The following is a 26,885-nucleotide window of genomic DNA, read 5'->3' as shown; positions in this document are numbered from 1 at the left end:
AGTACTACGAGAAACAGCATCAGGTGAGGAAAAACATTGTATAGAAGATGGTTTGGTTAATACCGTGTTACATCACCAAGGCATAGCCACAAGTCTCCATTGTACACATCATCTGGCACCTCAAAATAATGTTATATACACAAGCAGGTAAGCAACTTGTACATGATAATAACTCAATCCACAATTCCACACGCTTTGACTATGGACATTTTGTACAGTTGCCTCTCATTACACAGAAACATTCACCAAACAATGCCAGTTCAAACAGATCAAACATCAGTGACTACCCTTTGAATCGAATTGATACAAATAACATTAGCAACAGAGGAGCCCATAAGAATAGTTGTTTGACCTTTCTGCATCTATATCCATATGATTCAAAAAAGATCATCCGCGCACAGGATGTACAGCTACAACATCTGAATATTGACATTGTAATATTGCTACACTTTTTTACAGCAAGAGGCCCCATAGGTACAGCAGGCCCTGCCTAGACGACTAGCCTAAAGCTTGCTTGTGTACACTCCGACTCCAAACACCCGGAAGCAGCCACCAGGCAGAAGAAACAGTCGAGGACCAACCTAAAAAAGAATTTACAGGTGTGCTTTCCCCCCTTGCTCGCTAAAGATCAGCAGGTACAGCAATCTACGTCAGGATGATGATACGGCGCAAAGGTGCTGTATCTTGTTATTGTCCTACCCCTCGATCGCGCTTTCCGCATCATCGAGCAAGTCCGCGCTCTCCAAGAGAAGGCTGTCGCATATCTCCAGGAGCTGCTCAGCTAGCGGAGGGATGTGGGGGTGCCGCGAGTCATTGTACAAATGCGCGTTCAATCTGATCTGCGCCACGTCATGCCTGAACTCGTCCCTGTTTTTGTACTCCATCTTCCTCGCCTTGTCCCTTATCGTGCCAAGGTCCATCGGGCGCAGGATTACATCGTAGTAATCAGGAGCGATTTTCTTTGTCACTGGTTTGAGGAACAATAAGGATATAGAAGTTTGGTCCCTCAGGTGATCAACTATCTTTTCCAATATGTTGGAGAGCTCAACCTGCATTAGGATGCAAACAACCAACTCAGTTCAGATTCCTAGTCTTGCAAATAAACAAACATCGATTGGTTATGTCTGTTCTTTCAGACAGTAGCACAAATAGGTATCATAAAAAAACTAGTTGAAAAACTAAATGATAAAAAATATTCAAGAAAAATGATGGAACTGAAAAACTAAGAACAGAATAAAACAGATGGAATACATGATAAAAGTGATTTTTTCTACGGTCCTGTTCCTTCATCTCTTCACAGAAGCAATACTATTCTGTTGAGATGGCATAAATGACTGAGACTCTTTAGTTGAGAAAAAAATTAGGGATAATTCTAGGAGGCAGAACAAAAAAACAGAGACAAAGCTGGATACCTGGCATTAATCAAATTTTTTGTTACAAGTAATTCTCATCGGAAGGGAATCAGCATAAACGGTTTAGGTAAACATTAATAAAACAACGCATACTTCCACCAAACATGAGCGAAAAGAAGTACCTCTCCTCCTCGGCGCCGCTTGGCCGATGGAGCATATTCTGCCATATCAGCTGGAGTACGTCTCTTTGCTGCTCGATTCCTTTCAGGTACCTTTCTGTCATTTCTATATGGCCGGTGATCCAGAACGTCGTCATCTCGAAATTCATGTTTTTTCTTTTTCTTGTTTTTCTTCTTTGCCTTCTGGAGCTCTTCCTCCCTGCTTGCTTCATACATCCTAGCTTCAATTAACCTCTGTTCCTGTCTCTCTCGCTGCTCTTGAAAAGCTCTCCAGGATTCATCATTTCCCATTACTTTGTTTTTTCTATTACCCTCCGAACCCAACCTACCAGAGGAATTCATCTGGCTGGGCTCTCCAGCAAACCAATGATCTTCCTCTCGGTTAGCCTTCTCTAAGGTTGATAACTCAGCAATTTTCCTTATCTTTCTGGGCTCCTGGCCACTCCTAATGTCAATAGCTCTTTGCTGGTCTACATGCCCCTTAGGCTGCTTGATAATGACCTTCTTACGAGGTGCATCCTTCTCTGCTTCAGCAGGAGGACGTATTACAACTGATGGCTTAGGAGTATCAGGAGGATAATCTTCAGATTTAATCTTATTGAATATTTTAATCTTGCCCACTTTTCCAGTAGATTTCAAATCTGTAGCATCCATTGTACGTTTATCAGAAACCGAAGAACCTGCGACTGACATGCTCCTCTCCAAGAACTTGTCAGGTGGCCCACATCTGAATTTTACTGGTTTGATCTTTTCAATGCTTTCTGGTCCCTCAGTTTCAGGAACTTCGGGTGAAACCTTGGCTACCAACCTCTTGCTTGGTGCCTTTGTTTGAACATGACTCACGACATCAAGAGGATTATGTCTGAAGGAAATGGCATCCATTTCTGAGGTTTCTGGATCCTCCCCATACTTGGGGCACAGTTTGTTGGTCCGCATGTGTCCAAGCTAAGCAATAACAATGTGACATACAAAGTTAGGAAACAATATTTCCAGAGCACAAGTAATTCAATCTACTATGCCTACCTGACCACAAGCTCCACATACAAGACTGTCACCCCTCGCTCCCTGCCTCTTCTCCTTAAAATAAAAAAGGCATGCCACATAAGAACCAAGAACGGAAGATAAGATCAGCATTATACTAAATGCTACTCCTATTAAAACAAGTTGACAAGTTCAACCCATGAACCATAGATTTGTCAAGACAAGTCAATTAGTCTACACAGCAACATTCAAACCTAACTTGCAGGTATCTGGCAAAGCAAAGAAACACTTCAGAGCAGCATTAGTGTGAATTGCCACAAGAGCACAAACATGAATTTTGGCACCTCTCTAATTCAGCTAGTTATTGTCATAGTGGACAGAACATCAGTATTATGTTCAACGTATGTGTCACGTCGGCCGAAACCAGATAGTGTAGGTAATGAGGGTGATTCACCTTTGAGAGTTGAGAAACCAGATAGTGTAGGGAATGAGGGTGGTTCAACTTTGAGAGTTGAGGGATGTAAAGTGGAAGTTTTTGGATTTAAGGGCATTTCTTAGAGTTGGGCTAGAGTTGGATGGGGAAACTGACTGCCCCATTGTTTATCATTATTACCTGATTTTCTCTCCGGAAATTATCCAATGTGAAGTACTTCTACAATACATAATTTATTAGAATTTATTATCCAATGGGGCTAGAGTTAAATTTGTCTCATGAAGTATTACTACAATACAGAATTTATTAGATTTCATAAAATATTCCAATGTGAATTAGTGAAAAATAATTAGAATTTGGAGACTGTCGATGTCCAAAATGACAAGTATTATGGACCTGGAGTGGGTAATTCAGAAAGACACATGAAAGTTTATGCATTCAAATATAGTTTCTGCAACCCAAGTAGAAAATACACATGAAATAATCAATGGTCTCCAGCGGAATACAAAGAAATAATACATACATCACAATCATGCTCTGGACTTACCTTAAACCCATCCTTTCCTGGAACATTTTTCTTTTTAACTAGAATGATATCATTTGCATCGCCCATCGGCTTAGTTTTAAGTTTTGAGGGTAAAGCACCTTCAGTAAAAGAATATTCGACCTGCATGCAGCAATATAAGTTCTATTAGAGCTTGTTTCTGCTTGTATGGTGACAGATAATGTACCAGCAACAACCAAGATTAGGCTCATAAACTTAGATATGAATTTCTGATACCTCTTTCACTCCTCTTGGCGTGCTCTCCTTTGGAGTTGATGCACTACCATAGCCAGACGATTTACCCTGCTTCGTTTTATTTGCACCCTGATTATACATAGAGGTGCCATAATTTGCCATTCCCGCAGGTTGCTTCTTCCTCTTTGTATCATTACCACTCTCTGCAAAACAAAAGTACATTAATCATAACTACTAAAGTTGGTCTTTGGAAAGCAACAACTATGAATTAACCACCTTCAAGCAATTTTTTTACTAAAGCAGCTTCTGCTTCATCATCTTGAATTTCTTCGTTAGATAGTGCTTGAGTAGGGCACCTTCTCATTTTAAGCCCTCTTGTTCCATCTGCTTTATCACTCCTCAGGTCTGCAGTACCAACATCCTCATCGTCAAATTCTTCAGCATCTAGCAAGTTTTCAAGATCCCCAGCAAATGAGTCCAGATCACTGTTGGCTTCTGTATCACTGGCATTGTCATCACCGTCCATAGCTGAGAGTGACTGAACTTGTCTGTCCCAAATTTCCTGACATTTCTCTTTAGTTTGATGTTGAAGCTGCAGAAAAGACATCCTTTGTCCACGTGCAAACTTACTAACTGGAATTTCATCAATAGTAATTCCTGACGCTGCTTGCTCACTTGAAAGCTTCCTCACCATAGCAATCCGATGCCACCTTGTTAATTTATCAATTTGCTCGTCTGGAACGCCAAATTTGAGAAGCAACTGTTTACAGCAATATCAACGGCAAGTATTAGTAAATACAAAGTCTAAAAAGATATGAATGCGGCAAATTTCCTTCCAGTTAAATCACGCGTGGGTAGGTCGCACTCTTTATTTGTTATAGCCAATGGCATTTTGGCAAATATAAATGTATTAAGGAAATTATTCCATTTTTACAGGTATGGCATATAACTTTCTTAATAAACCAGTCAATAAAATGAGCATTTGAAAGACTATCAATGCACATATATATCATAAGTGTTGTCAGTGAAGCCTGTTCTATGATCCTATGTCATGTCAAGCTTGGAACCCCAGGGCATAAACCAGTCAAGATTGCAATACTTCTTTCTTCATGAAAATGTACGTGTGAAGCCTCTTTATAAAGAGCTGGCCTTAATGATCGAATCTAAGAAATCTTGTAACTAAGGAAAATCTCATCTCTAGTTGTCTTAAGGCCCAAGCTAAGTGATAACTTTCTTATAAAGATAATTTCCTAGGTAAAAACACAGTATCGGGGGGATTATATCCCTTAAGTTGAGCTGGCCAGGGCCTAGCATGTCGGTTGTCAGTTACTGACCCACATAAAAGTATACTACTGCTAAATCATCAGGCTTGATGGTACCTCTCGGGCTGCATCCATGCTCAACCTGCGGAGATCAGCATCTGTTCCCGTAACGGTGGTACCTTTGGCTGCAGCAGACTTTTTCTTATGACTTGAATTAGCGACAGGTGCTTTTGGAGTTACTCGCACGTAGCTAAATCCTAAACCACGGCCAGATGGATCACCAACACCAGTAATTTCTAGTCTTTCTATATTCTCTCTGTCCTGCATACACCCAAGAAAATCAGATTAGGGCAGTAGACAAGGAGCATTACCAACATACTTTACTTTATTATTTAAAAGGGCATTTAAAACATAACACGGCATGAAGCTGCGACGCCCCACCCACCCCACCCCACCCCACCCCCCTCCCCCCAAAAAAATGTACTTGCAGGATAAAAGCTTGAGAAGGCACTTCTGTGGAGGGTGGTGCTCAAGCTCATTGGGAGAGGACTAATCCTCCATCACTCTCTACTAATTTCTCTACTTTATGTGCACCCCAATTCTCTACCCCTCCTTGCTTCACTTGTTCTCTCTACCCTCCATCACCATATGTGACACTTGAAGCAGACACATTTAGTTTGTCTCAACGCACACATAATACATCCCACAACCATCTCTCTCTGCAGATCTGCAGTGTTTGGTTTGATCATAACTGTTGCATCAGTCCAAACAGGACCAAAAAGAGCACCCCGGAGTATATACAACGGAGTACCATTCAAGAATCAGCCACTTCTTCACATACAATTTCCACCTTGCGAGTCTTTTCATGTTCTTACATGGTTGTAGTGTTCATTCTCTCCCAATGACTCAATGTTAATTCAGCAAATAACAATAGACGAAGTTTATACATCGTCTCTCTAGAACACATTACTATCAATTATGTCATTAGCGCCTAGTGGTTTTACTTCCAAAACCTATTACTAAAATGGCGAAAGAAGTTGTTCTAGCACACTGAATACATGGATAATATATTTTGAGTGAAGTACCTGATTAGTACAAGCAACAAAATTGCTGGTAAGGTTCCAGCTAGTGATTTGCAATTCCCTCTCAATATGTGCTGCCGCAGCGAGCTCAATTGCTTCATCAGGAAGCTGATTCATTGCGGAAGCAAGTCCCACAGGCTGAGTAAGCTTTTTAATTCCCAAGCGATGGAGACGATGCTGACCAGCTTGCATACTCTCATGACAGCACACCTGAAGGAGGGAAAATTTCAGCTGCCATGAACTCAATACAAGACATGGCACTTCTTCCAGAATGAATATTACCATTATTAAACGTTTAAAATACAGAAAAAAAGGTTGGCAATTTGACATTCACAAGATAAAAAAATAGCAGCACACCGAGAGCTTCAACATCTATTTGTCAGGAGTGTATCAACTTGTTGTGAACTTTCTAATCATGCAAGTTCTTTCAACCATCCGATATGAGCTCAACCTTTTGGTGTATCGAAGAATTAAGGTACAAAAAAACTCCATTATTTTGTCTTGCAAAGTGTTTGCTAAAGGCATGTTTGCTTGTACTGTGGTAATCACCGGCAAGTAGCGAATAATGATAAACCAAAGTTCCTTGAACTGGTTCAGTTGTACTCTCCACAAACATGAGTTTTTAGTGTAGCAGGTCCCTGAACTTGCATAAGTGCGCCAATTAGGTGTATCAGTCGATTTCTATAATGAAAGATACTGTGGCAGCCATAGTTGGTCCACAAACTTAATTCTGCCAATAGGCCCTTGCATTATTATTTGTCAGTCATTTAACTGACAAACGACGATAGCTGTCGTGAGAAAATAAGAAGTTCAAGGAATCAACAGATTAGATTCAATTTTAAGGATGTAAAGTGACATCTTAGATAGTTCAGTTGATCACAGACCTTGATTCCCTATTGACAGAGTCAGGATAACAGTTCTAACTTTAGAAGTAATCAGGGACATATCATGGCTATCCAATTTTGCCTAAGGGCATCTCCAGTGCTCCAAGATGGTAGGTGCACAGAGGTAGATTTCTTACCACGTTAGACATACTACCTCAAAGCTAAGTGCTGGTGCTCGGTTAAAAGCTGATTCTTGTATTAGTCCTTGTCAGTTTGTATTGGAAGGTTAGATGCTTAAGTAGTTAAATGGGTGCCCAGTGATATGCTTCTAAGCACCTTTGTGAGCACAAGCTTTTGCACCTGAGATACTCTAAGAGCAAAATGTGCTTGCTTCTCAACCACATCATCACATATTCCAGCCCCTGGATCTGATGAAACAAATTGTGGAGATCTTTGCTTACTAAAGAGTACAGTCCAGAAAGGTTGGTTGCTAATCTAGCCGTTAATCTAAAAGAAAACATGTCCAACCATTCTTATAGGAGTGCTGAAACTGACAGTCATCTTATATAGTATACAATGAAATATAACGTTTACTTTTCATTTTGTCTTTTCACAAAAGCAAGAATTGTTGCTAATGCAGTATGCAATTCTAACCCCTTTGCATTGGTGACAACAGGGAGAGATTTAACTGCTATACCTATAGATGGGAATAATACAGTACGAATCTAGATTTTCTTGATTTTATACTTCTGCAAGCACAAAACTTTGGGGCATTGAAACAGAGGGAGTGAGTAGTAGATCAAGCTGGCAATCCTCATATAGAAGTTAATGGTTATGTTAGATAATTGTCCACTGTCGTCGGGAAAAAAATTGGTTGGCACAAGTAATTTCTAGAGAAACTCACACTCTCTGGTGGCACTAATCTTCTCACTTCCTCTTCTGATGGAATCCGGAAGTCAGGTCTCTGTGTCCAGAACAAATGTCCATTGGGTATTTTCTGTTTAATGATGCAGGAGACTGTTATTTATGGTAAAAAAAACACAAAGCTGTAACTGGAAGACAAAAAAGGACATGCACAAACACAATTACAGAAGTGATGCTAACATGGGTGGTAGATCTACCTTCAAGTCCGCACAATGCTTCATTCGTTTTCTCACAATAGCTTCTGTCAGAGGGTACTGAATAGGTAATTCATCAGCTCGGATCTGAGATAGAGCACCAGGCCTCTCCCTAAGACGGAATTGACGATATACATATACGAGAACTCGATTCATAAGATAGTTCAGCATATTTTTCGTTCCTGGTGAAAATACTTCCATATGTGGTTCCTGCCAGGAAAGCACAAATCTATCATTCTATGGATTCAACAGTTTGTTGCAAATATATCATCTCCTAGAATGATGCCATGCAAGAAACAGCAAAATGTTTATTTGTGGATATCACAGCATGTGTTTTTAATTAACTATATGCAGAGCAGAAACATATATATCTACTCTTTGCTGAAGATTTTCCAGCATTTCACGTTTTTTTACGGGAAAGGCAGGTGCTCTGCCGATTTATTGAAGCTAGGAAACATTAGAAAGTAATATGGAGATCTTTACGAGTAAAGAAAGGGAAAATACATGAGGAAGGTTTTCCGGCATTACATATTTGCAGCCTAGTAAATAAACAAATTACCCCAGTAAACATGTTCAAAACTATGCCTTCCAGCAAATCAAAAGGAAAGTTTGACAGTATAGAACATTCTGCAGATATAGAATACAGTATTCCAGCACAAGGGCTTACTTGTTGGCCAACAGCGTATAGCTTGTCAATGCGACGAAGAGAAAGCATCCCTTTAGGCGAACGAACTAAAAGATAATCAGTCGATGCTACCTTATGAGGAAATGTAGGTGCTCTATACATGTTTGTTTCAAGACATGATTGATGAGACCCAGAACGTACATCTCCCAGAAAAGGAGATTTATCAGCAGGCTCAATAGCAAGCACTGTACCCAGTCCATCATTGTTGCTTCGCAGGGATGTAGCTGTCTGATCAGTGGGTGAAGTTTTCTGGTAGTACGTGCAGAGTCGAGCACCCATTCCTGCATTTGCAAGTAGTAAAGGTCTCTCCTCACAGTATCTGCATTGAAAGCGAAAATAACACATGGTACATTAGTGAACAAGAACATACATGACAAAAACAACAAATAGTACAGCATATAACCCATTCAAATGACCGATGGCACTTTTACACAATGTAACACCATGTTCACTACTTAGCTAAAGTAGCAGTAAATTTGGATACACACATAAGAATCTGTATGTGTACACGTTTCTGAAAAGTTCTATTCATATGATTATTACTCTTGTGATATGAAGGGAAATGTAAGTAAACTGGACTTACTCCATCAAAAATACATGCCCATCCTTAACGGACAAGTCGACCTTTTTCCTGAATGCCCCAGGAGGACGTAGAGCCTTGTCCTCACCAGGTAACTTCTGTGCTTTTGGCCATAGATGCACTTCAGTGCGAACAACATGTAGAATAGAGTTTGGCCGCACATTTTGCATAGCCAAGGAGATCTCATCCTCAAGTTCTTTTCCAGAACAAAATAATTTGATCTTTTCAGATGGTCTGAATTCTGCATGGAGGTTAAGGCGTCAACTATTGATGACCTCCTAACTAATAAATAATCTTAAGATAGAGCAGGGATATTCCAGACTAATGAAAAAGACAAAACATTAACGGATGAGTACTAACCTAATTTCTTGGAAGCTTTTGATTTGACAGAGAGTGGAGTTTCCTCTGTGTTGACGGCAAGCTTCACTCCTTTTCCAGCCAATGTCATCACTATAACAGTCATTGGTCCATGACCACAAGCAGGTCCTTGCAAGTCAGCAGCAATTTTATTTTCACGGGGGAACCACTTAGCTTTTGGTCTATGGAAGTTCACAATTTCCTTTCTGCATGAAAGGAAATCAAACTTTTAGGACCGAAGCCAGCAAAGAACAACAATAACAGAGTTCAGTAGGTATTAGGTGAGGTACACATGACAACAAAGTCCCAGAAGCATACTTGCTGAACATAGCTAAGAACCAAGAGCGTAAACATGTGAAACATAAACTGATGATCATTATCCAGAGCAAGCAGTAGAAGCAGTAAAGAATCAAAATATAGAATCCGTTATTCTCCACTAGAAGAGGAAATGCATCTGACCAGAAATACAAATTAATATCTAAAGTTTCGCGTTCCAAATAAGTGTTTTGCCCCTACAGCGCACCGAGAGATGTCACAAGTTCATACTACACCCAATTACTGATCTCCAAAATAATGCATCTTATATTATCTGAAAATCTGCTGTAAAACAGCAGCATACGCAACCAAGTTACAGAAAGGAAAAGTCCAGCAGAGCAGGGGTGACAATATATGCATAGGTACAAGTACAAAAGGTGCACATATCCATCATTACAGGAATATTTCCTCAGGACAACAGAACTGCTGGTTGTTCACTTGAGGATATATTACCAATGAAGGCAAGATAATAGGTCACACTTTCTGTTGAAAAGTATTTTTAATGATTATTCTGATTACTGATTTAATTATGTTTCATGACATTCTAGGTGCAATACTTGTCACCTTGATGAAATAACTGTACATAGACTGCAAGACTCAAAAAATAAAAGTTTACTAATCCAACACAAGATGAGAAATCCATATGTAGAATTTAAATAAATATGGCAATGGGTAGGCAGGCTCGTACTCGCTCAACGGCTTCATGAACTGCAGCTTCTGAGCAGGAACAGAATGTACCACCTTTATGCCCATTGAAGAACGCTTTTTAGTATGAGATTTAGCTTGCTGTGACATCTTCCTGTTAGAATAAAATTTGTCATTGGAAATGTCAAACTGGCTATCCAATGTAACTGCTTGGTTGTTATGGTCAAAATTTCCCACTGTTGAAGTCTTCATTGACCGAGTGACAATCATCGCACGAGAATGAGAGCGGAGATGATCCCCATTCTTTTCATCTAGAATCTCAAAAAGCATCTGCTCATCTTTAAGATCAAGGATTAGCTTAGGCTTTGGAATATCCTGACTGGGATCCCAAATTATGTTGTCCAACCAAGATCCTTCTAACAGCTCCTTGTTCAGTCTTGAGAGATTGTTTAAACATTTCATGGTATCAATTTTAAATGTTCCATTTATGTTATTTGGTACTGTGTTGTCCAAGTCATTCTTCTCCTGAGGAGTCTCTTTTCTCAATAGAGGGTAACTGTTCTCAGGGTAATGGTAACTAGCTGAAGCAGGTATTTCCGTACAGCCAAAAGGCTGTGTTGTTACTGGCTCTGTTATCATTGGAGAACCATTATTTTTACTCTGTACATCAGAACACCTGGATACATAACCATAATCTTTAGCCGTGTCTTTACTTTGAGTATCAGCACTCTCTTCAGATATTACACAGCTTTTTAAAGAAGCCTGGCTTTCATTTGTCGGTGAATTGCCCCAAATGATACCATTTTCCCAGTCATCATGCTCAAGTGGATAAAAATCAGGACAAACTGGAGCTTGTTGAGCAGTAGGGAAATCCTTGTGTGCATCCTTCATCGGTTGTTCAGAAAGACACAAGTCTTTAAACCCACAAGTATCATTAGAAGTTAACTCATCACTGTCACTCTCGACAAAATCTTCACTCATCTTGATATGCTTCAAAGATGGGAGATCTTGAATAGTACTCCGCAGAAATACTTCCTCGTCATCTTCAACAATGTCACAGACATTTGTGATGCGGAGCTCTGGAAGCAATTAATACCAGACAAAGGCATATGGCCGGTCAGAAGTGACAAACTTTCTAAAACTAGTTCACTATTAAATTAAATTGTTCATATTCCACACATCTATGATTTTCCCGAAAAAATTCAGATGCACAAATGTGACTTTCCAAAATCCTGTCTGCCAACCCAAACCAGAACATATTTTCTCCCTACTAAATTAGGACTTGGTCTCGGACAAAATGATCATACAATCAGTAATAAACATATACTCTCGACATAGTTGGTAGTAGGTAGTACTAATTACATTGATTTATATTCAGATTAAATACCCAAATAAGATTCTATGTAACCATTACTTTCAGGCTCATATCCCTCCAATAACAAACCAGCTATATATGCAATGCTGCCAAGGGATTAATGATGATCTTCTCAGATTTGTTTCTTATAATCAGCCAGTTGTATACCTTTATTCACTGGCCGTTGATGGCAATCTGTCTTGGCTTTTCTTAGAGGCTCCTGTGCGCCAAAAATTTCAGAGAACTTCAAGATCACACTCCCATCCTCTATGCATAAAACAGGGAGGGAAGTCCCAGATTTAGACTGGAGATGACCTCCTTCGGTGTCAACTTCTTCCTGCTACATTACAGAGAAGCAGTTCAGTGAGACAGGTGGATATCATTAGAAAGCAACTGCATATTTATGAGTAGAAATATGTTGATGCAATTAACTACAGAGCATGAGAAATATGTACTTCTCTACATGGAACTGCTGTATCATTTAAACCTGGAACCAGGTCGCACGTGGCATCAAGGATCCAGTGTCTTTTAGCCATTAAAAGTGTTTTATGGTCTCCTAGCTAATTTCACCAAAATAAGCGTCATCCAACCTAAGAAGTAAATTTCACTGTCATCCAAAATTCCTCAACCCTAACTCAACCATATTATTATGTGACAAGCCGACATATTTTTTTATTTAATTAAAAATAAACCAAATTCTGAATGAACAAAAACTCAACTAATGATGCCATGTGATTCAGAATTCATGTGGGAAATAGTCCAATATAAATAATGCGTACCTGACAAACTTCATATTCAATGTCCATACTTTCCCCTGATTGTGGTAACGAGTTAGATACCGTTTCAATGGCAGGGGTTTCGTTAGAGGGTAACGCATCCAGCTGCTCAGCTGAAATGACATCCAAATAGATAAAGAGAAAGGAGACTTGTGTCAACTAACAAGATGAAATACATGTAAATAATGTTCAAACATAATAAACAATAAAAAGAAGAAAAGCATATGAATAGCATTAAAACATAAACTTTATAAGTTGTTGACTTCAGCGGATGAGATTGGCTTATTTTGCTTTCAAACCTGTTGTTCATAAATGAATCACTGGGAGCGAGATGCATCAGCACAATATTTTGAGAAGTTACAAATGAAAACCATTCATGAAAACAATAATATTGCTGGTTTACTGCCATCCATAAAAACACAACACTATTCATTTTCTCAGATTAACTTTACCGCCATGAGCAACACTCGTCCAGATTTTTTGTAAATTTTTCAATAAGCACACATACACATCTATGAGTACAGATATGCCAAACCTGGTATAACGTTATCATCAGGTAGCTCAACATCAGTGGGTGGTTCTTCATCCTCGTCATAGTTCTCGTCCTCAAACACTGAAACTTTACTATTGACCGAAGCAAGCATTGTGTTTGAGGAGAAGTAATCTTTCTTGGATAGCAAATGGTCTTCCTCTGTAGCTGCTTCAACTTCAGGTCCATCATATTGTTCATCAATATCTTCATAGTCAACAGCATCCTCCGCTTTCTCATCATAATCTACAGAACAGAAAAAAATATCAGGCATCAACTTACTGTGTGTATACTGTATACATATATGTATGATTAGATGGAAAACAGAATACAAATTGGAGTCAACGAAGAACACATTAAAGCCAGTTCATGCAGATTATACAGAATTATAGAGATGCCACCTACCTTGCTCAGAAGGATCAGCAGGTGCTGGAGAAGACTTAGTTAGCTATAAGCAAACAACACTGTATTAATGCGTTTGAAAAGAAAACAAAAATATTAATCGAAGTAGCATTCATCGTAGGATGCCATACATCAATGTCTTTCAAGGATGTACCAAGCTTGTCTGCCAGAGCAAAAAGATGTTCCTTCGCATCCTGTCAATTCAAGAAAAAGGATGTAATAAGAAATGAAGCAAAAAAAAAAGATGTTCCTTCGCAGCCTGTCAATAAAATAAAAAAGATATGATAAGAAATTAAGGGTCAGTTCTTTTGGAGCTTCTGGGTAGCTTCGTGGTCAAAATAAGCTAAGCCCAAAAGATCTCGTTTTTAAGCCGTTTCTGTGGACAGCCAGCTTCGACGATTCCTTCACGATTTGTGGAAGCCACCAGACCCCAGCTTTCCACAGCTTCCCGAGCTCCCACCGAAACGGTACAAAGATATGCCCCTATTCCTTTGCCTAATTACGTGCAAATGCCACCGAGCAGACCAACCCCAGACCAAAACGTTTTCCCCATCGACAGGCACACACAGGCGCTAGGGTTCCTTCCCACACTTCCGCCACCGCCGTCCCCGCCGCCGGCAACTCCGGCCGCCGCCCGGCACCTACGCCCACCAAATCTTTCCCAGCATCCACCACGTTCTATTCCATGGAGGAAGGATAGGCCGCGGCGATTCTGTGCACCTCGTCGGCCAGATCGAGCGGAGCGACCGGCCCTTCGGCGGAGCACCTCCTCCCTCTACTGCGGCAATCGACCGGCGCTGCGCACAGCAGGTTGCAACGTACGCATCTCCGACCTCCGCGTGATCTGATGGCCGGGATCTGTCGCGCGTACGCATCTCCGACCTCCGCGTGACGAGAATCAGCACGGCTGGAATCGCTAACAGCAGATGCTTGGGCTAGCTAGTTGTTACCGCGCACGCGTCCATCAATCTGATGGCTAGCAGGACGCTGCCGAACTGATTGCAGTCACGACTTTGTTCATTCAGTTTCTTGGTGGATTCAGATACTAGCTACGAGATTCATTTTCCATCAAGGGGTATTTTAGATTTGTCATCTTGCAACTACCAAAATAAGCTGAGACAGCAACAGCTGAAAAGAACTGGACGTAGTTTACTGTGCAGCTTATTTTCACGGCCGTTTATTTGGGCAGCACGAGCTGTAGCAGCTTATGCACAAGCTGAAGCTAAAAAGAACTGAGCCTAAGCACCTGCATTTCATTACCAAGAAAAATAAATATATTTTGTTCTCAAAAGTTCCAGCCAAAATTGAACAACAGTGACCCTACGCTGCACAACTGACTTGTTTCTGGTCAAATTCTGAAGACCTACTAAAGAAAAGTAAAAAAAAAAATATCTTGCATGTTTGACCTTGTAGAGTCTACCCACTCTGTCAACGATAAGAACATTGATACTGCCACTTTATTCGTTTGGTGATTGCTCAAGTATCGTTTTTTTTTCGGAAAAGGTAAGATTGCTCAAGAGTTACTGTTAGCTACTACAGATAAATAGATCACTATAAGCCATAAAAATCATACAGGTAAACATGCCAAATGATGATGAAGCACTTCTACCAAATAAAATTGAAGTCAAAACTCCGGAGGGGATTGTTCGGTTTCAAGAATTCCGGAGGGGATTGGCATGGTTTCAGGGGTATTAAACCCCACCTAAGTCAAAACTCTCCTCTGACACCTCCCAACACACTTGAGAAGCGTATTAGCCGAACAAGGCCTTAGGGAGAGGAAACTATTCACAAGAGTCACAGTGTTGAATAAATAAGCTGTACGGTGGTGACAAGATGAAACTTGTGCGCTCGGATTACGACAAGCCAGCCATACCCCACTGGGCAAAGTTCTCCATCAATCTGTTTGCACCATTTAGGAGGCATATGACAGTACTGCACACCGAAGTGCTAAGGAAAGGCCTAGCTGCGTGTCATCTGCTAGATGCAGCCGGATGCTCTATGTAGAAAAAATACAACACAAGAAAACAGGAGATTGCTAAGAAAACGGGGACAGTGAACGCAGTAACCTACCTCGTCGAGATAGTCGGCGTCCAAGTCGCCAGCATCGTCGACGTTGCCGAACATGAAGCCGAGGAAGTGGTTCCCTCCGCCGGGCTCCTCGTACTCCTCTTCGTCGTCGTCATCTGGAAGTGAGGCGGAGTGAGCGTGGCAGGGCGAGTTGAGCCAGCTTCGATCAATCAAGCCCTAGACAACTGGGAGGGGGGCGACGAGCAGAGCTCCTCACCTGCGGCGCTGGTGGTCGCGGCCTCGTCGTCGCGGCGCTCGCCGTCGCTCATGGCTGCCGCGCGCGGGCGCGAACCCTAGGCCCCCACCACCGGCTAGGTCACGGGCAACGGCGCGAGAATCGAGGATCGAGGGCGGCGGCGCGGGGAGAGGGACTTCCGCGGCGGCGGCCGGGGCGATGGCCGGTGTCTGGGGAGGAGTGCGGCGGCGGGTAGGGGCGGTGAGGAAGGTCGGCGAGGAGGGAGGGCGAGATCGGCAGGGGTCGGGAGAGGGAAGGGGACGGGGGCAAGTGAGGGCCGCGATGCGAGGCGGCGCGGGTGGGGCTGCGGGACCGAGCGGGCCGGGCTGGGCTGGGATGAGCCCGCTGGTGGCTATGTTTTGGGCCTGTTACCGTCGAAGCAGCCCATCCAGCCGGTTGTATTTATCTCCGCGAAACGGCGAGGTTGCACAGAGGTGGACCCAGTCAGTCAGTGAATAACAACTGAGCTCGTGGTGAGAACACGTGGTTGGGTGCTTAGGGCATCTCCAACCGGCCCACCCAAACGGACGCGCTGGGCGGTCCGTTTTGGGCCGTTTGCGTGGCAGCCCGGACACGCGGACAGCGCCCCGCGTCCGCGTGTCCGTTTGGGTCGCACGCGGCGCCCAACGCGGCGACCCAAAGAGACGCCACGTGGTTCGTCTTCGCGCGCGCCGCGCCATGGCAGTGCCTCGACGGGACGGCCATGGTGGCGATGGAACGCGCGGAAAGATCCCGCGCGCACCAAGGTTCCCGCGCGCGCGAAACGCCATTGGCGCGCGCTCGCGCCCAAGTTTCCCGCCAGACCGCCGGCTATAAAGACGGCAGCGGTCTCTCACACGCATCGCATCACCGTTCTCTCCTCCACCTTCTCGGCGCCATGCCGCGCACCCTCCAGACCACGTGGGCCAAGCTCTCCCTCGCCGCCCGGGCCAGGTTCCCGCGGACGGAGGAGGAGGAGCGCGCGGACTCGCGGTGGGTCGCCGACGACGAGGCGCTCCGCGTCGCGGCGGCGGCGAATGAAGGGGATGCGGAGATGGTGGAGGTGGCCATGGACGGATGGCACGAGAACGCGGACGGCTGGTACGAGGCCGCGGAGGAGGGGGCGGCCGCCACGGAGGAGACCGTCGACGAGGAGGACCTCGCGCTGGCGAACATCAACGCCGCCATCGAGGAACGTCTCGCCGACCTCACGCGCGTGACGAAGGAGCACGAGGCCACCTGCCGGGCCGGCCGCCTCCGATTAGGCAACCTCCTCGGGCAGAAGAACCAGCTGCTCGCTATGCGAGCAGCCCGTCACCTCGTCCAGATGCCCTCGCCCCGTACGTAGTAGGATAGAAGTAGTAGTTAAAAAAATGTAATAGGTTCTTCTAAATGAAAACAAATGTTTATGTCTATGACACGCGGGCCAGGGCCGGACAAGGGGCGGACGCGAGCGACCAGCCTTCCGCGTCCGCGGCCACGCAAACCAGGCCCAGATTTGGGCCGGGTTTGCGTCGTTCCGGACGCTGCGGCCGTCCGCTTTTGCGGTGCGTCCCCGCGCTGGGCCGCGTTTTTGTCCGGCTCGACCCATCCGGACGCGCGGGCGCGGGATGGGTCGGCCGGTTGGAGATGCCCTTAGAGCATCTCCAACAGGCGCGCTATATCGCGGCGCGCTATACCTCAGATTCTGCGCGCGGTAAACAGCTAGCACGCGCTGGGCCGGTTTTTCCTCCGCCGGACGCGGCAAAATGCAGCGCGTGCGCGGGCGGAATAAATGGTCCTCCGCCGGGCGCGGCAAAATACAGCGCGTGCGGGCGCGGAAAACAATTTTCTAGACTATTTTGCATTCACAAAGATCAAATAATCACACATAATTCATGAAACAAATGATGTACCATAATTTAAATGGATACAAAGTGCAACATACATCACATAGTTCAAGAACGACACACAAAATGACGTAGTTCAACAATGACACACGACATATGGTTCAAATAGACAAAGTGGAACACACAATTTGCATATCACAAATGCATATCACACTTCCGCATTCTCCAAGTCAATAGCTTCTTCTTCTTCCTCATCTTCTTGGGTTGAAGGAGGAATAGTAGCATATCACACTTCCGCATTCTCCAAGTCAACAGCTTCTTCTTCTTCCTCATCTTCTTGGGTTGAAGGAGGAATAGCCTCCCATGTCGGCCATGCCTCCCATGCCGGCCATGGGTATGCTTCCCATGCCGGCGATGCCTCCCATGGTGGGCATGGGCATGCTTCCCATGCCCGCCATGCCTCCCATGCCTCCTCCAAACGTCGGCATGCCTCCTCCAAACATGCCTCCTCCAAACATGCCGGTAGTGGAAGTGTTCATGTTGGCTACCAACAATCTCTTTTTGGCCAACACTTCATCGCGAAGAAGGTTGATGTACTCCTTTTGCCTCTCATCCATATGGGAAGTATCCATCAAGAAAAGCTTCCTCTCCTCCTCCGCTAGGCGTGCATGCTCCTCGGTGGCTTGCCTCTTCTCCTCCAAAGCCAACTTCCTCTCCTCGTTGGCGGCAATCCTCTCCTCCAAAGCGGCTCTCCTAGCTTCAATAGCATCCATAGCCTCTTTTTCCAAGTTTCGTTGCATCTTTCTATCTTCATTTGCTTGCAACCTTGCATTTGCAATCCTTTCCATAGCCATGGCAATGTCATCATCTCCGGCCTTCTTTCCCTTCATTTCCTTGGCGGTCTTCCTACCATGCACATTCCTCCGCCCATTGTTGACGGAGTGAGGAGTGGAGCTTCTCTTCATCTGCCCTTCATCACTTGAATCATCATCATCAATGATTGTTGCATCACCGGTAGCATTGGCCGCCATAGTTGCCGCGTCCATCTTGCTGCGCGTCTTCCACTTCTCTTCATTCCCTAGCACTTCATAGCAATGATGCAAGGTGAATGGCTTGCCAAGAATCTTGTTGCCTTTCTTGTTCTTCTTTCCCACATCCCTAAACAATCCTTGAGCCATGGAGTTCTACACATATGCGGAAAAGAAAATAGATGAGCCATATGAAGTAGAGCCATATGAAGTAGAGCCATACGGTGAACATAGTAGAATGACTTACCCTATCATTCTCATTAGTGCCACTTGGATTGAGAACATCGATGTTGGCTTGCACGCCCGCCCATTTTTGGCAATCGGTGTTGATCCCGGACCAACGGGACCGAAGTGAGCGCATGGTTCGCTCGATCCCACTTGTGTTGTGTGTGTTGAAGTAATCCGTCATCCTCATCCAATATGTTTCTCTTGTTTGATCGGTACCGGTTGTTGGATCCATTCCAATTGTCAACCACGTCTTGCAAAGCAACTTGTCCTCCGCTATGGTGTAGTTGGCGGACCGGCCGGGAGGGCGAGGTTCAATCAATCCTTCTCCTTCCTCATCTACATCCTCATATTCCTCCTCCCCATCGGCGGCTTCATCATGCAAGAACGAGGATCCAACATTCATTGTGTACATGAATGCCGCATCATCCACTCTACATTGCAATGAAATTCATTACTATACGGCTAGGTATGCATCTAGTAAACTAAAATTCGACAAAAACTAGTGATTTTTACCTCTCGGGCATTTCATCATCCACCATATGTGCGCCCGCGCGGTTGCCGGACGGAGGCGTCGGCTGGGTCGGCGGAGGAGGAGGAGGAGGAGGCGCCTGGTTCGGCGCCGGAGGAGGAGGCTGCCGGCGAGGGATGGGTTTCTTCGGTTTCTTCGGCGGCGCGACAGCGGCGGGACCGAGGTGCGGCCGTTTGTTCGACGGCACCCTCCCCCCCTCGGCGCGGTGCCCTGCGCCATCTACGCCGCGGCCGCGCGCCTGCGTGCAGCAGCCCGCGCGGCGGGACGAAGAGCGCGCGCGCAGCAGCCATTGGGTTGCCGCCGTCGGCGCCGCCGGTAGGGTTTGGCGGTGGCGCGGCGGAGGTGGCGGCGGCGGAGGGTTGAACAAAGTAGGGAGGGGTCGGCGGGTTGCCGGAGGGGTCGTCCATCGTCGGGATCACCGGCGGCGCGCGGAGACGACGGATTGGGCGCTCGGGACGGCGACGCGGAAGAGGAAGCGCGGGGGATTTTTCGCGCTTGGACGAGCGTTGCCGCGCGCTGTAGCCGACGCGCCAGATATGCCGCTCCGGTTTGTGCAAAATGCCGCGCGCTCTAAATTTTTTAGCGCGCCGCGCCGTTTACCGCGCCTGCTGGAGCGCCACGTTCCCTTCCGCGCGCGCTATATCGGACGTTTTTATGCCGCACGGCCTATATAGCGCGCCTGTTGGAGATGCTCTTAGAGCATCCCCACTCGTCTCCCCGACTTAGCCCCGAGCGCCGTTTTTCTCATCCGGACGGCGAATTTCGGTCCAGTCGCGCTCCCGATTCCTCGTTTTTCTCCGGATTTGGGCCTAAATACATCCGGCGAGCCCACGCCATCCCCAGTCCCCCGAGGCGCGCTCGGGGACTCCGGACGAAGCGAAAGCGCGCGAAACGCCGAGATTTCTCTCCGCGCTTTCGCTTCGGCTTCCGCGCGAGAGAAGGACCCGGTCGGTCAGCGACAGACCCATCGTCTTCCGCGCTGAGTAAAGGCTGCCGCCGGTCAGCTCGCCGCGGACGCGTAGCATCCACGCGGCAATAAATCGCCGGCTCCTGGCTCGCCTAAATACCCCGCTCGCCACGACGCGTCGCACCACTCTTCCTCTTCCTCTTCCTTCCCTCGACCTCGACGAGATCCATGGCCTACAACGACGAAGACGGCGCCGCCAACAACGGCTTCCCTCGCCGGTCGCTCCACGCGTGGGAGGGGCACCTCCTCCACCAGGCGGGGTACCCCTGCCCGCCGGACACGAGGCCTCCCGGCGGCGGGTGGCGGCTAAGTGCGGGCGGCGTGCCAATTCCGCCGCCACCCCAGGGACGCTACCTCGAAGCCACCATCGAGGAGGTCCGACTAACGTTGTCGGACCAAGACCGCGCCGAGCCGCGCTACCACCCCGACAACCTGACGGCGTGGAACTCCTTCTTCCTTTGCCGGTTGGAGCAGGAGCTCGCCTCCTACGACGGCCCGTCGCCTCCGCCTCCGCGCAACAACGCCGCCGGACGCAAGCGATGGTGGAGCGTGCCGAGCCGGACGCTCGAGGCCGTCCTCGAGCACATCGAGGGCGACAACTTCCCCATTCTGACGATGCCCCCACTGTCGAGGGCATCGGCCAGCCGCCGCAGGGGAAGCTGGCAGCCACGGCGCATGGCTGCCAGTTCCTCGTCGTCCGGTTCGGCGGCGAGGTCGATCTCCAGGTCGGCGCCATCCTTGGCGCCGGTGAAAAAGGAGCCGTCTTCCCCGCCGAGCAACCGCGCGCGCGGCGGCGGGATCGTCATCCGCGAGCCATCGACGGCACAAGGACGGCGCCGCCACAAGCGCGAACCCGACACCTCCGGTGAGCGGAAGCGCAAGCCAGCGAAGGTGAAGGTGGAGGAGGCCGAAAGCGCCCAGGATGCCGCCATCCTCGAGGCCATCATGGCGAGGTCCCTCCAGGACCTCATCCCCGCCGAGAACTCCATGCCACTCGACCAGGTCTGCGCCTGGTCGAGGGAGCAGTGGGAGAAGGAGGAGGCGGAGCGGCAGGCGAGGCTCCTCGAGGACATCGCACGCTACCGCCGGCCTACGACTCCTCCATCCGGCGTCGCCGTCCCCGTCATCAACCTCGAAGCCTCCGACGACGCCTCCGACGACGACTGGTACAAGCCATCACCGTCCCCGCCTCGCACCAGTGGTCGGTGGGGAGACGCCGGTCAGGGCAGCAGCCAGGCCGCGCCGCCGCAGTTTGACGACGACGGCTCCGATGATGATGGCGGCGACGACGGCGACTACACGGTGTTCTACCGCCATTTGGGCATGTAGAGCGCCGTGTTTTGAAATTTTGAGTTGTATTCCCCTAGCCGAATTCGAAATATAGTCGAATTTGGCCTCTATGTATGAACTTCGCCCTCTATATAGTAAATATCATTAAAGTTAGTCTAAATTCAGTCATTTTGCCGTATTTCGTCAAGTTTACGTTTTTCAAACTTAAATCAACAGCTACGACTGGGATCGCGGCTGGGAAACTGGCCCTCCCCACGCCTTTTTTTCGTCCAATCCGAACGAAATTATCTCCGGATTTCGGCGTGGGAGGCCAAACGATTGGAGATGCTCTTACAATATGGATAGTGCTGAGGATCTTCCGGAGGATATTTCCCCCGGACTCCGACTCCCCTGCCCGACATGTGTCCTCCGGGACCATACCCATGTGCGGCACTCAACTCCCCCGTATAGGGAAAATGGAAAACAAATGAATCTACAGACATGGTCGACGCGCGTACTACAACAGCACCTTCGTTCGCCCGCACACGAAGAAAAGCTGACGAGGGACCTCGCCGGAACGCGTCGACTCCGGTTGGTAGCACCGCCACCCGTCTTGAAACATTGACACCTTCTAGCACCGCCGGTGGTGTCCCAACGGCCGACTTGCAGCACTGAGGCAGCGCCAACATCGATGGGCTTGCAACGCCGCCACCGCGCTCGGCTGGGGGGCTTGTAGCACGTCGGCGGCACCGACGTCGGCGGCTTGCAGCACTGCGGTGGCGCTCGACGGCGGTCTTGCAGCACCGGCGGGGCACTTTTGCAGCTCCCATGGCGCGCGTTTGCAGCTCCGGCGGCACGGACGTTGGCGGCTTGCAGCACCGCGGCGGCGCTCGACAGTGGGCTTGCAGCACCGGCGGGGCACTTTTGCAGCTCCCATGGTGCACATTTGCAGCTCCGGAGGCGCCGACATCGGCGGCTTGCAGCACCATGGCCGCGCTCGACGGCAGTCTTGCAGCACCAACGGGGTACTTTTGCAGCTCCCATGGCTCACATTTGCAGCTCCGGCTGCAAAGCTTTGAAGCTCCGGCGGCGCAGCGCCACCTCCCTCCCCGGGAAGCACCTCCCTCTTCTAAGAGAAGGCAGCACCGCCGCCCACCGTAGGTAGCAGCGTCGGCTACCGCTCGTAGCATCGGTTCCACCGACTGCAGCGCCACCACCCACCACCCGCCACTGGTAGCCACGCTGGCCGCTGCTCGTTGCATCGCCGCCAACAGCTTACAACACCGCCGCCCTGCTGAACGGATCGTATGCCGCACCTAGAGGGGAGTGAATAGGTGCTAACCAATTTTTAGTTCCTTTTCAATTTAGGCTTGACACAAAGGTAAATTCTCTAGATATGCAACTACGTGAATTTACCTATATGACAAGATAAGCAACTAAGCAAGATATAGCTACACAATATAAGGGATAGAATAGGATAGAGGTAACCGAGAGTGGAGCACGCGATGACACGGAGATGATTCCCGTAGTTCCCTTCCTTTGCAAGAAGGTACGTCTACGTTTGGAGGAGTGTGGTTGCTACGAAAGCCAAACCAACAGGCACGAAGGCTTCACTCAGATCTCCGGTGAGCAACGCCACGAAGGCCTAGCCCACTTCCACTAAGGGATTTCCTCGAGGCGGAAACCGGGCCTTTACAAGGTTCTTGGGGCACACATCCACAACTGAATTGGAGGCTCCCAAATCTGTAACAATACAACAATCAACAACAACACATCAACACAAATCAACTAGGGATCCAAAGAGGAACACTAGCAAGGGGGCCCTCAAGCATAAGAGGGGGAAATGAGAAACGCTTCGGTGAGGATGTAGATCGGGGTCTTCTCCTTCGATTCTTCAAAGCACAAGTGATTTGGGTGGTTGAGGGAGGAGATCTGGCTATTTTGGTGTTCTTGGTGGCTCAGCAATGGAGGATGAATGTCTTAGGGTTTGAGCAACCTTCCAAGGTAGGTGAAGGGGGGTATTTATACCCCCCCAGCTTTTCTGCCCGTTGGAGACGAATCGTCGGCAGTGCCGGCCCTGAGACGCCGGCAGTGCCGGCCATATTTTTGAAACAGCAGCCCGACAGGCAGGCCGGCAGTGCCGGGGTGCACTCACCGGCAGTGCCGGCCAGGAATCACCGGCAGTGCCGGGGTACACACACCGGCAGTGCCGGCAGTGCCGGCCGGTCTTGCGGGGGCGATCTCCAGGTTCCTCCTTCTTCTTTTCTTCCTTTTTGAGTGGGTCGAGATTTTCCTGTGATATCTTTTCCTAAACTGTAAACCACTTAGCAGACGGTTAAATTGTCACCGGTGTTGTTAACGAACACACAAAACTCAGAGATCATGAAATGTTCTTTCAATCTCCCCCTTTTTGGTGTTTGATGACAATACCGGGATTTTGCAAAGAATAGAGCAAGAACATCTATATGTTTGACAGAAGAGAGAAACTCCCCCTAGATGTGTGCATGCGAGAAATTTAGTGCAAGAATATATATATGCACACATTAGGTATAGAGCAACTTCAACTTACAAGATAGTAAGCACAAAGCTCATAAGACATAAGACATATAATGTAAGGGAAAAGATAAAAGATGACAAGTTAAGATCATACCCTTTCATAATGACATCCTTAACAAATCAAGACAATAGTCTCAATATCATGAACAAGAATCCCACAATCACATCAAGTATCAATTTGAGATAAATCCATAGACAATATGAGATATAAGATGATCATACCAATCCATGACAATACTCTCAACCATATAGAATACCGAAAACCATAGCAATAGTTCACTCACTAAAAAGTCTTGTCCACCACACATAGGACACATAAAACACAAGATAAGGTTCAACATAACATAGAAGATAAACGGAGGACACAAGCTTTAACGGAATGATAAAAAGCAAATGCTTGTGCCCTCAAACCACCCTAGCAAATCCCGTGCAAGTCCTACTAGACCTTCGTCTCCCCCTTTGGCATCAAGACACCAAAAAGGAGAAAAGAAGCGATGCTACAACGTCCCATGAGAGCTCACTCATCCTCCGTCTCTTCATCATCTTCAGACTCGGTGGGCTCAACATCATCACTAGGAGGGCGCCGACGGCGAGAAGGACCGGGAAGCCCAGGCTGTTCAAACTCAGTCACATTGCCATGCTTAGAGAGCCATTCTTCTTCAGGAGTGATGACCTCCTCAGATCCACTCTCAACAGGAATATCCAGCTTGCGCATGATGAGCTTTGGTTCCTCCTGTCCATTTTCCGCTCCCTATGAGCCTGATAGTGACGCTTGTTGATGTCAGACTTAAGACATAACATCTTGGCCAACTTGGCCTCTATGCGAGCAACCCAGCCATTGTTAGCAGGGGAGCAAACTCCAAGTCAGAGTCTTCTTCAGCAGAGTCCTCATCATTGGGAAGACGAGGAGGATTAGCATGAGTCTTGACCTTGAGATCCTTGGCCTTGTGAGGTAGAAGAGTAACCTCATTAGAGAGATTGCCATATCCAGCATTGTCCCAACGAGTGCATATGAAGAACATGAAGTAGGGAGCAAATACAGGAGCCTTGCGAGCTATAATGCATGCCCAAAACTCATTCCACAGAAAGTCCATCACATCAAGCTGAAGTCCAGTGTCACGGTGCTGGTGAGAGAGATATAACAAGTTCCCAAGATATCCATAGATCTGATCAACGCACCCAACCTTGGGATTAAGGACCTCTCGATAAATGCGGAGAAGGATGTCATACACCGGGCGAAGGAATTTCTGAGATCCATATACTACTTCTCCTTCAAGATAAAGATCAACAAGGAGAGCCTTCTCAGTGGGCTTGGGAGTGTTGTGAGCTCTAAAATATCCGTCTGCATTATCAGGGAGCACCGGATAACCAAGACAAGCTGCAAATTGGTCCCAAGTGCCATGTAACATGCGACCCTCTGTCATCCAAGTCATAGTCTTGGCATCATCATTGTCAACATAAACTGTGGCAAAGAATTGCCCAATCACATCCACACAGTAAGGATGATGAAACTTCATCAGGGGAAAGAGACCAAACTGGTGACAAATCTCCCGAGCTTCTGCAAAGTATTGGGCGTGTCTATCCATGTGAGTAAAGCTGATGTGATGCATAGGAGCGACTTTATAGGTGGCATTGGCATAGAGATCATAGAAAATCTTCTCTTGATACTTAGACCAGAACAGCTCAGAGCAATTGGTGGCCTTGGGAGAGGTGTAGATGTTAGTCTGACGCAGCCGAGCATACTCATTATATGGCCACTTCCCAATGGGCATGCCTCTCAGCCTCCGGATGAGGTTAGCTCGAGGTTCAGCCGGAGCCATATCCTTCTCCCAACGAGACGACTTCTTCAAAGGTGGGATTTCAGCTTCAAAGTCACGAGGTACCGCCCGTTTGCCTGAGTTAGAGCGATGAGAACTGTGAACACCTGGATTTTTAAGTCCAGATGCCTATTATGCCGTACATCGCAATCCCAGGAATAATGTTTTTGCGAGACATAATAGTAAGTAGCATAGAGTCATCATTTATTACAACACACATTGTCTTACAACCGTAGATCACATGATCCAATATTACACGAATATATTGTTCAACAACACAAATAGTAGCGGAAGCGAAGTAGTAGTGGACTATCTATTCCACAGGCAATGCTTGACGTTAGAAGACGATCCTAGTTATCGTAGACGTCCTGTTGTCCGTCATCCTGATACTGGTGCTCTCCTTCAAAGTCTGGCATTTGAATAGCCAGGGCAAAGCCATGAGTACTTTAAAGTACTCGCAAACTAACACTAAAGTAATTACTTATGAAGTGTAGTAAGGGGGTGCTAAGCTCTAGGTTTATTTGCATAAAGCCAAGTTTTAGTTTGATAAACATTTAGTAAAGCCTTATCATGTACTAGACTAACTCAAGTGGGAACATTAGTGTCATTCCCACAACTCACATTGATTCACCTCAATATCACCTTTCAATTCATCTTTCCTTTTTAAGATCAAATTTATGATAACGGAGATAGTATGGCCTTTCCAATCGTCTGTAACCGTGGACACGGCTATTCGAATAGGTTTAACACTCTGCAGAGGTCGTACTC

General features: G+C 46.8%; 1 protein-coding gene across 4 annotated transcripts; it reads right to left on the bottom strand.

The window, feature by feature from the left end:
- Positions 1 to 267: 267 nt before the first annotated feature.
- LOC127317084 (transcription initiation factor TFIID subunit 1) lies at positions 268 to 16,171 on the bottom strand. Of its 4 annotated transcripts, none has more exons than XM_051347601.2 (21): positions 15,898 to 16,171; positions 15,684 to 15,796; positions 13,745 to 13,807; positions 13,617 to 13,659; positions 13,218 to 13,457; positions 12,686 to 12,795; positions 12,075 to 12,246; positions 10,596 to 11,631; positions 9,596 to 9,798; positions 9,239 to 9,476; positions 8,638 to 8,974; positions 7,974 to 8,180; positions 7,757 to 7,849; positions 6,032 to 6,238; positions 5,064 to 5,267; positions 3,961 to 4,444; positions 3,727 to 3,887; positions 3,493 to 3,612; positions 2,555 to 2,608; positions 1,535 to 2,476; positions 268 to 1,049 (listed from the first exon to the last, which is right to left on the bottom strand). In XM_051347601.2, exons 1-21 carry the CDS (start codon positions 15,947 to 15,949, stop codon positions 696 to 698), a joined length of 5,433 nt encoding a protein of 1,810 aa, XP_051203561.1. In that variant the 5' UTR covers positions 15,950 to 16,171; the 3' UTR covers positions 268 to 695. The 4 variants fall into 4 exon arrangements, with proteins under 4 accessions (XP_051203561.1, XP_051203567.1, XP_051203569.1 ...); XM_051347607.2 differs by having other exon boundaries at positions 2,555 to 2,605; XM_051347609.2 differs by having other exon boundaries at positions 2,555 to 2,602.
- Between the last annotated feature and the right edge of the window lie 10,714 nt (positions 16,172 to 26,885).

This window comes from Lolium perenne, chromosome 7, assembly GCF_019359855.2.
Source record: "Lolium perenne isolate Kyuss_39 chromosome 7, Kyuss_2.0, whole genome shotgun sequence".
Lineage (NCBI taxonomy): Eukaryota > Viridiplantae > Streptophyta > Magnoliopsida > Poales > Poaceae > Lolium > Lolium perenne.
This window is presented reverse-complemented; position numbering and strand designations above follow the sequence as displayed.

Coding starts and splice junctions, on each gene's coding strand:
- LOC127317084 (XM_051347601.2), bottom strand. CDS start 15,949: ATGAGCGACGGCGAGCGCCGCGACGACGAGGCCGCGACCACCAGCGCC. Junction 12,247..12,685: donor TTGAATATGAAGTTTGTCAG/GTACGCATTATT, acceptor TCTGTAATGTAG/CAGGAAGAAGTTGACACCGA. Junction 11,632..12,074: donor TCAACGGCCAGTGAATAAAG/GTATACAACTGG, acceptor AATTGCTTCCAG/AGCTCCGCATCACAAATGTC.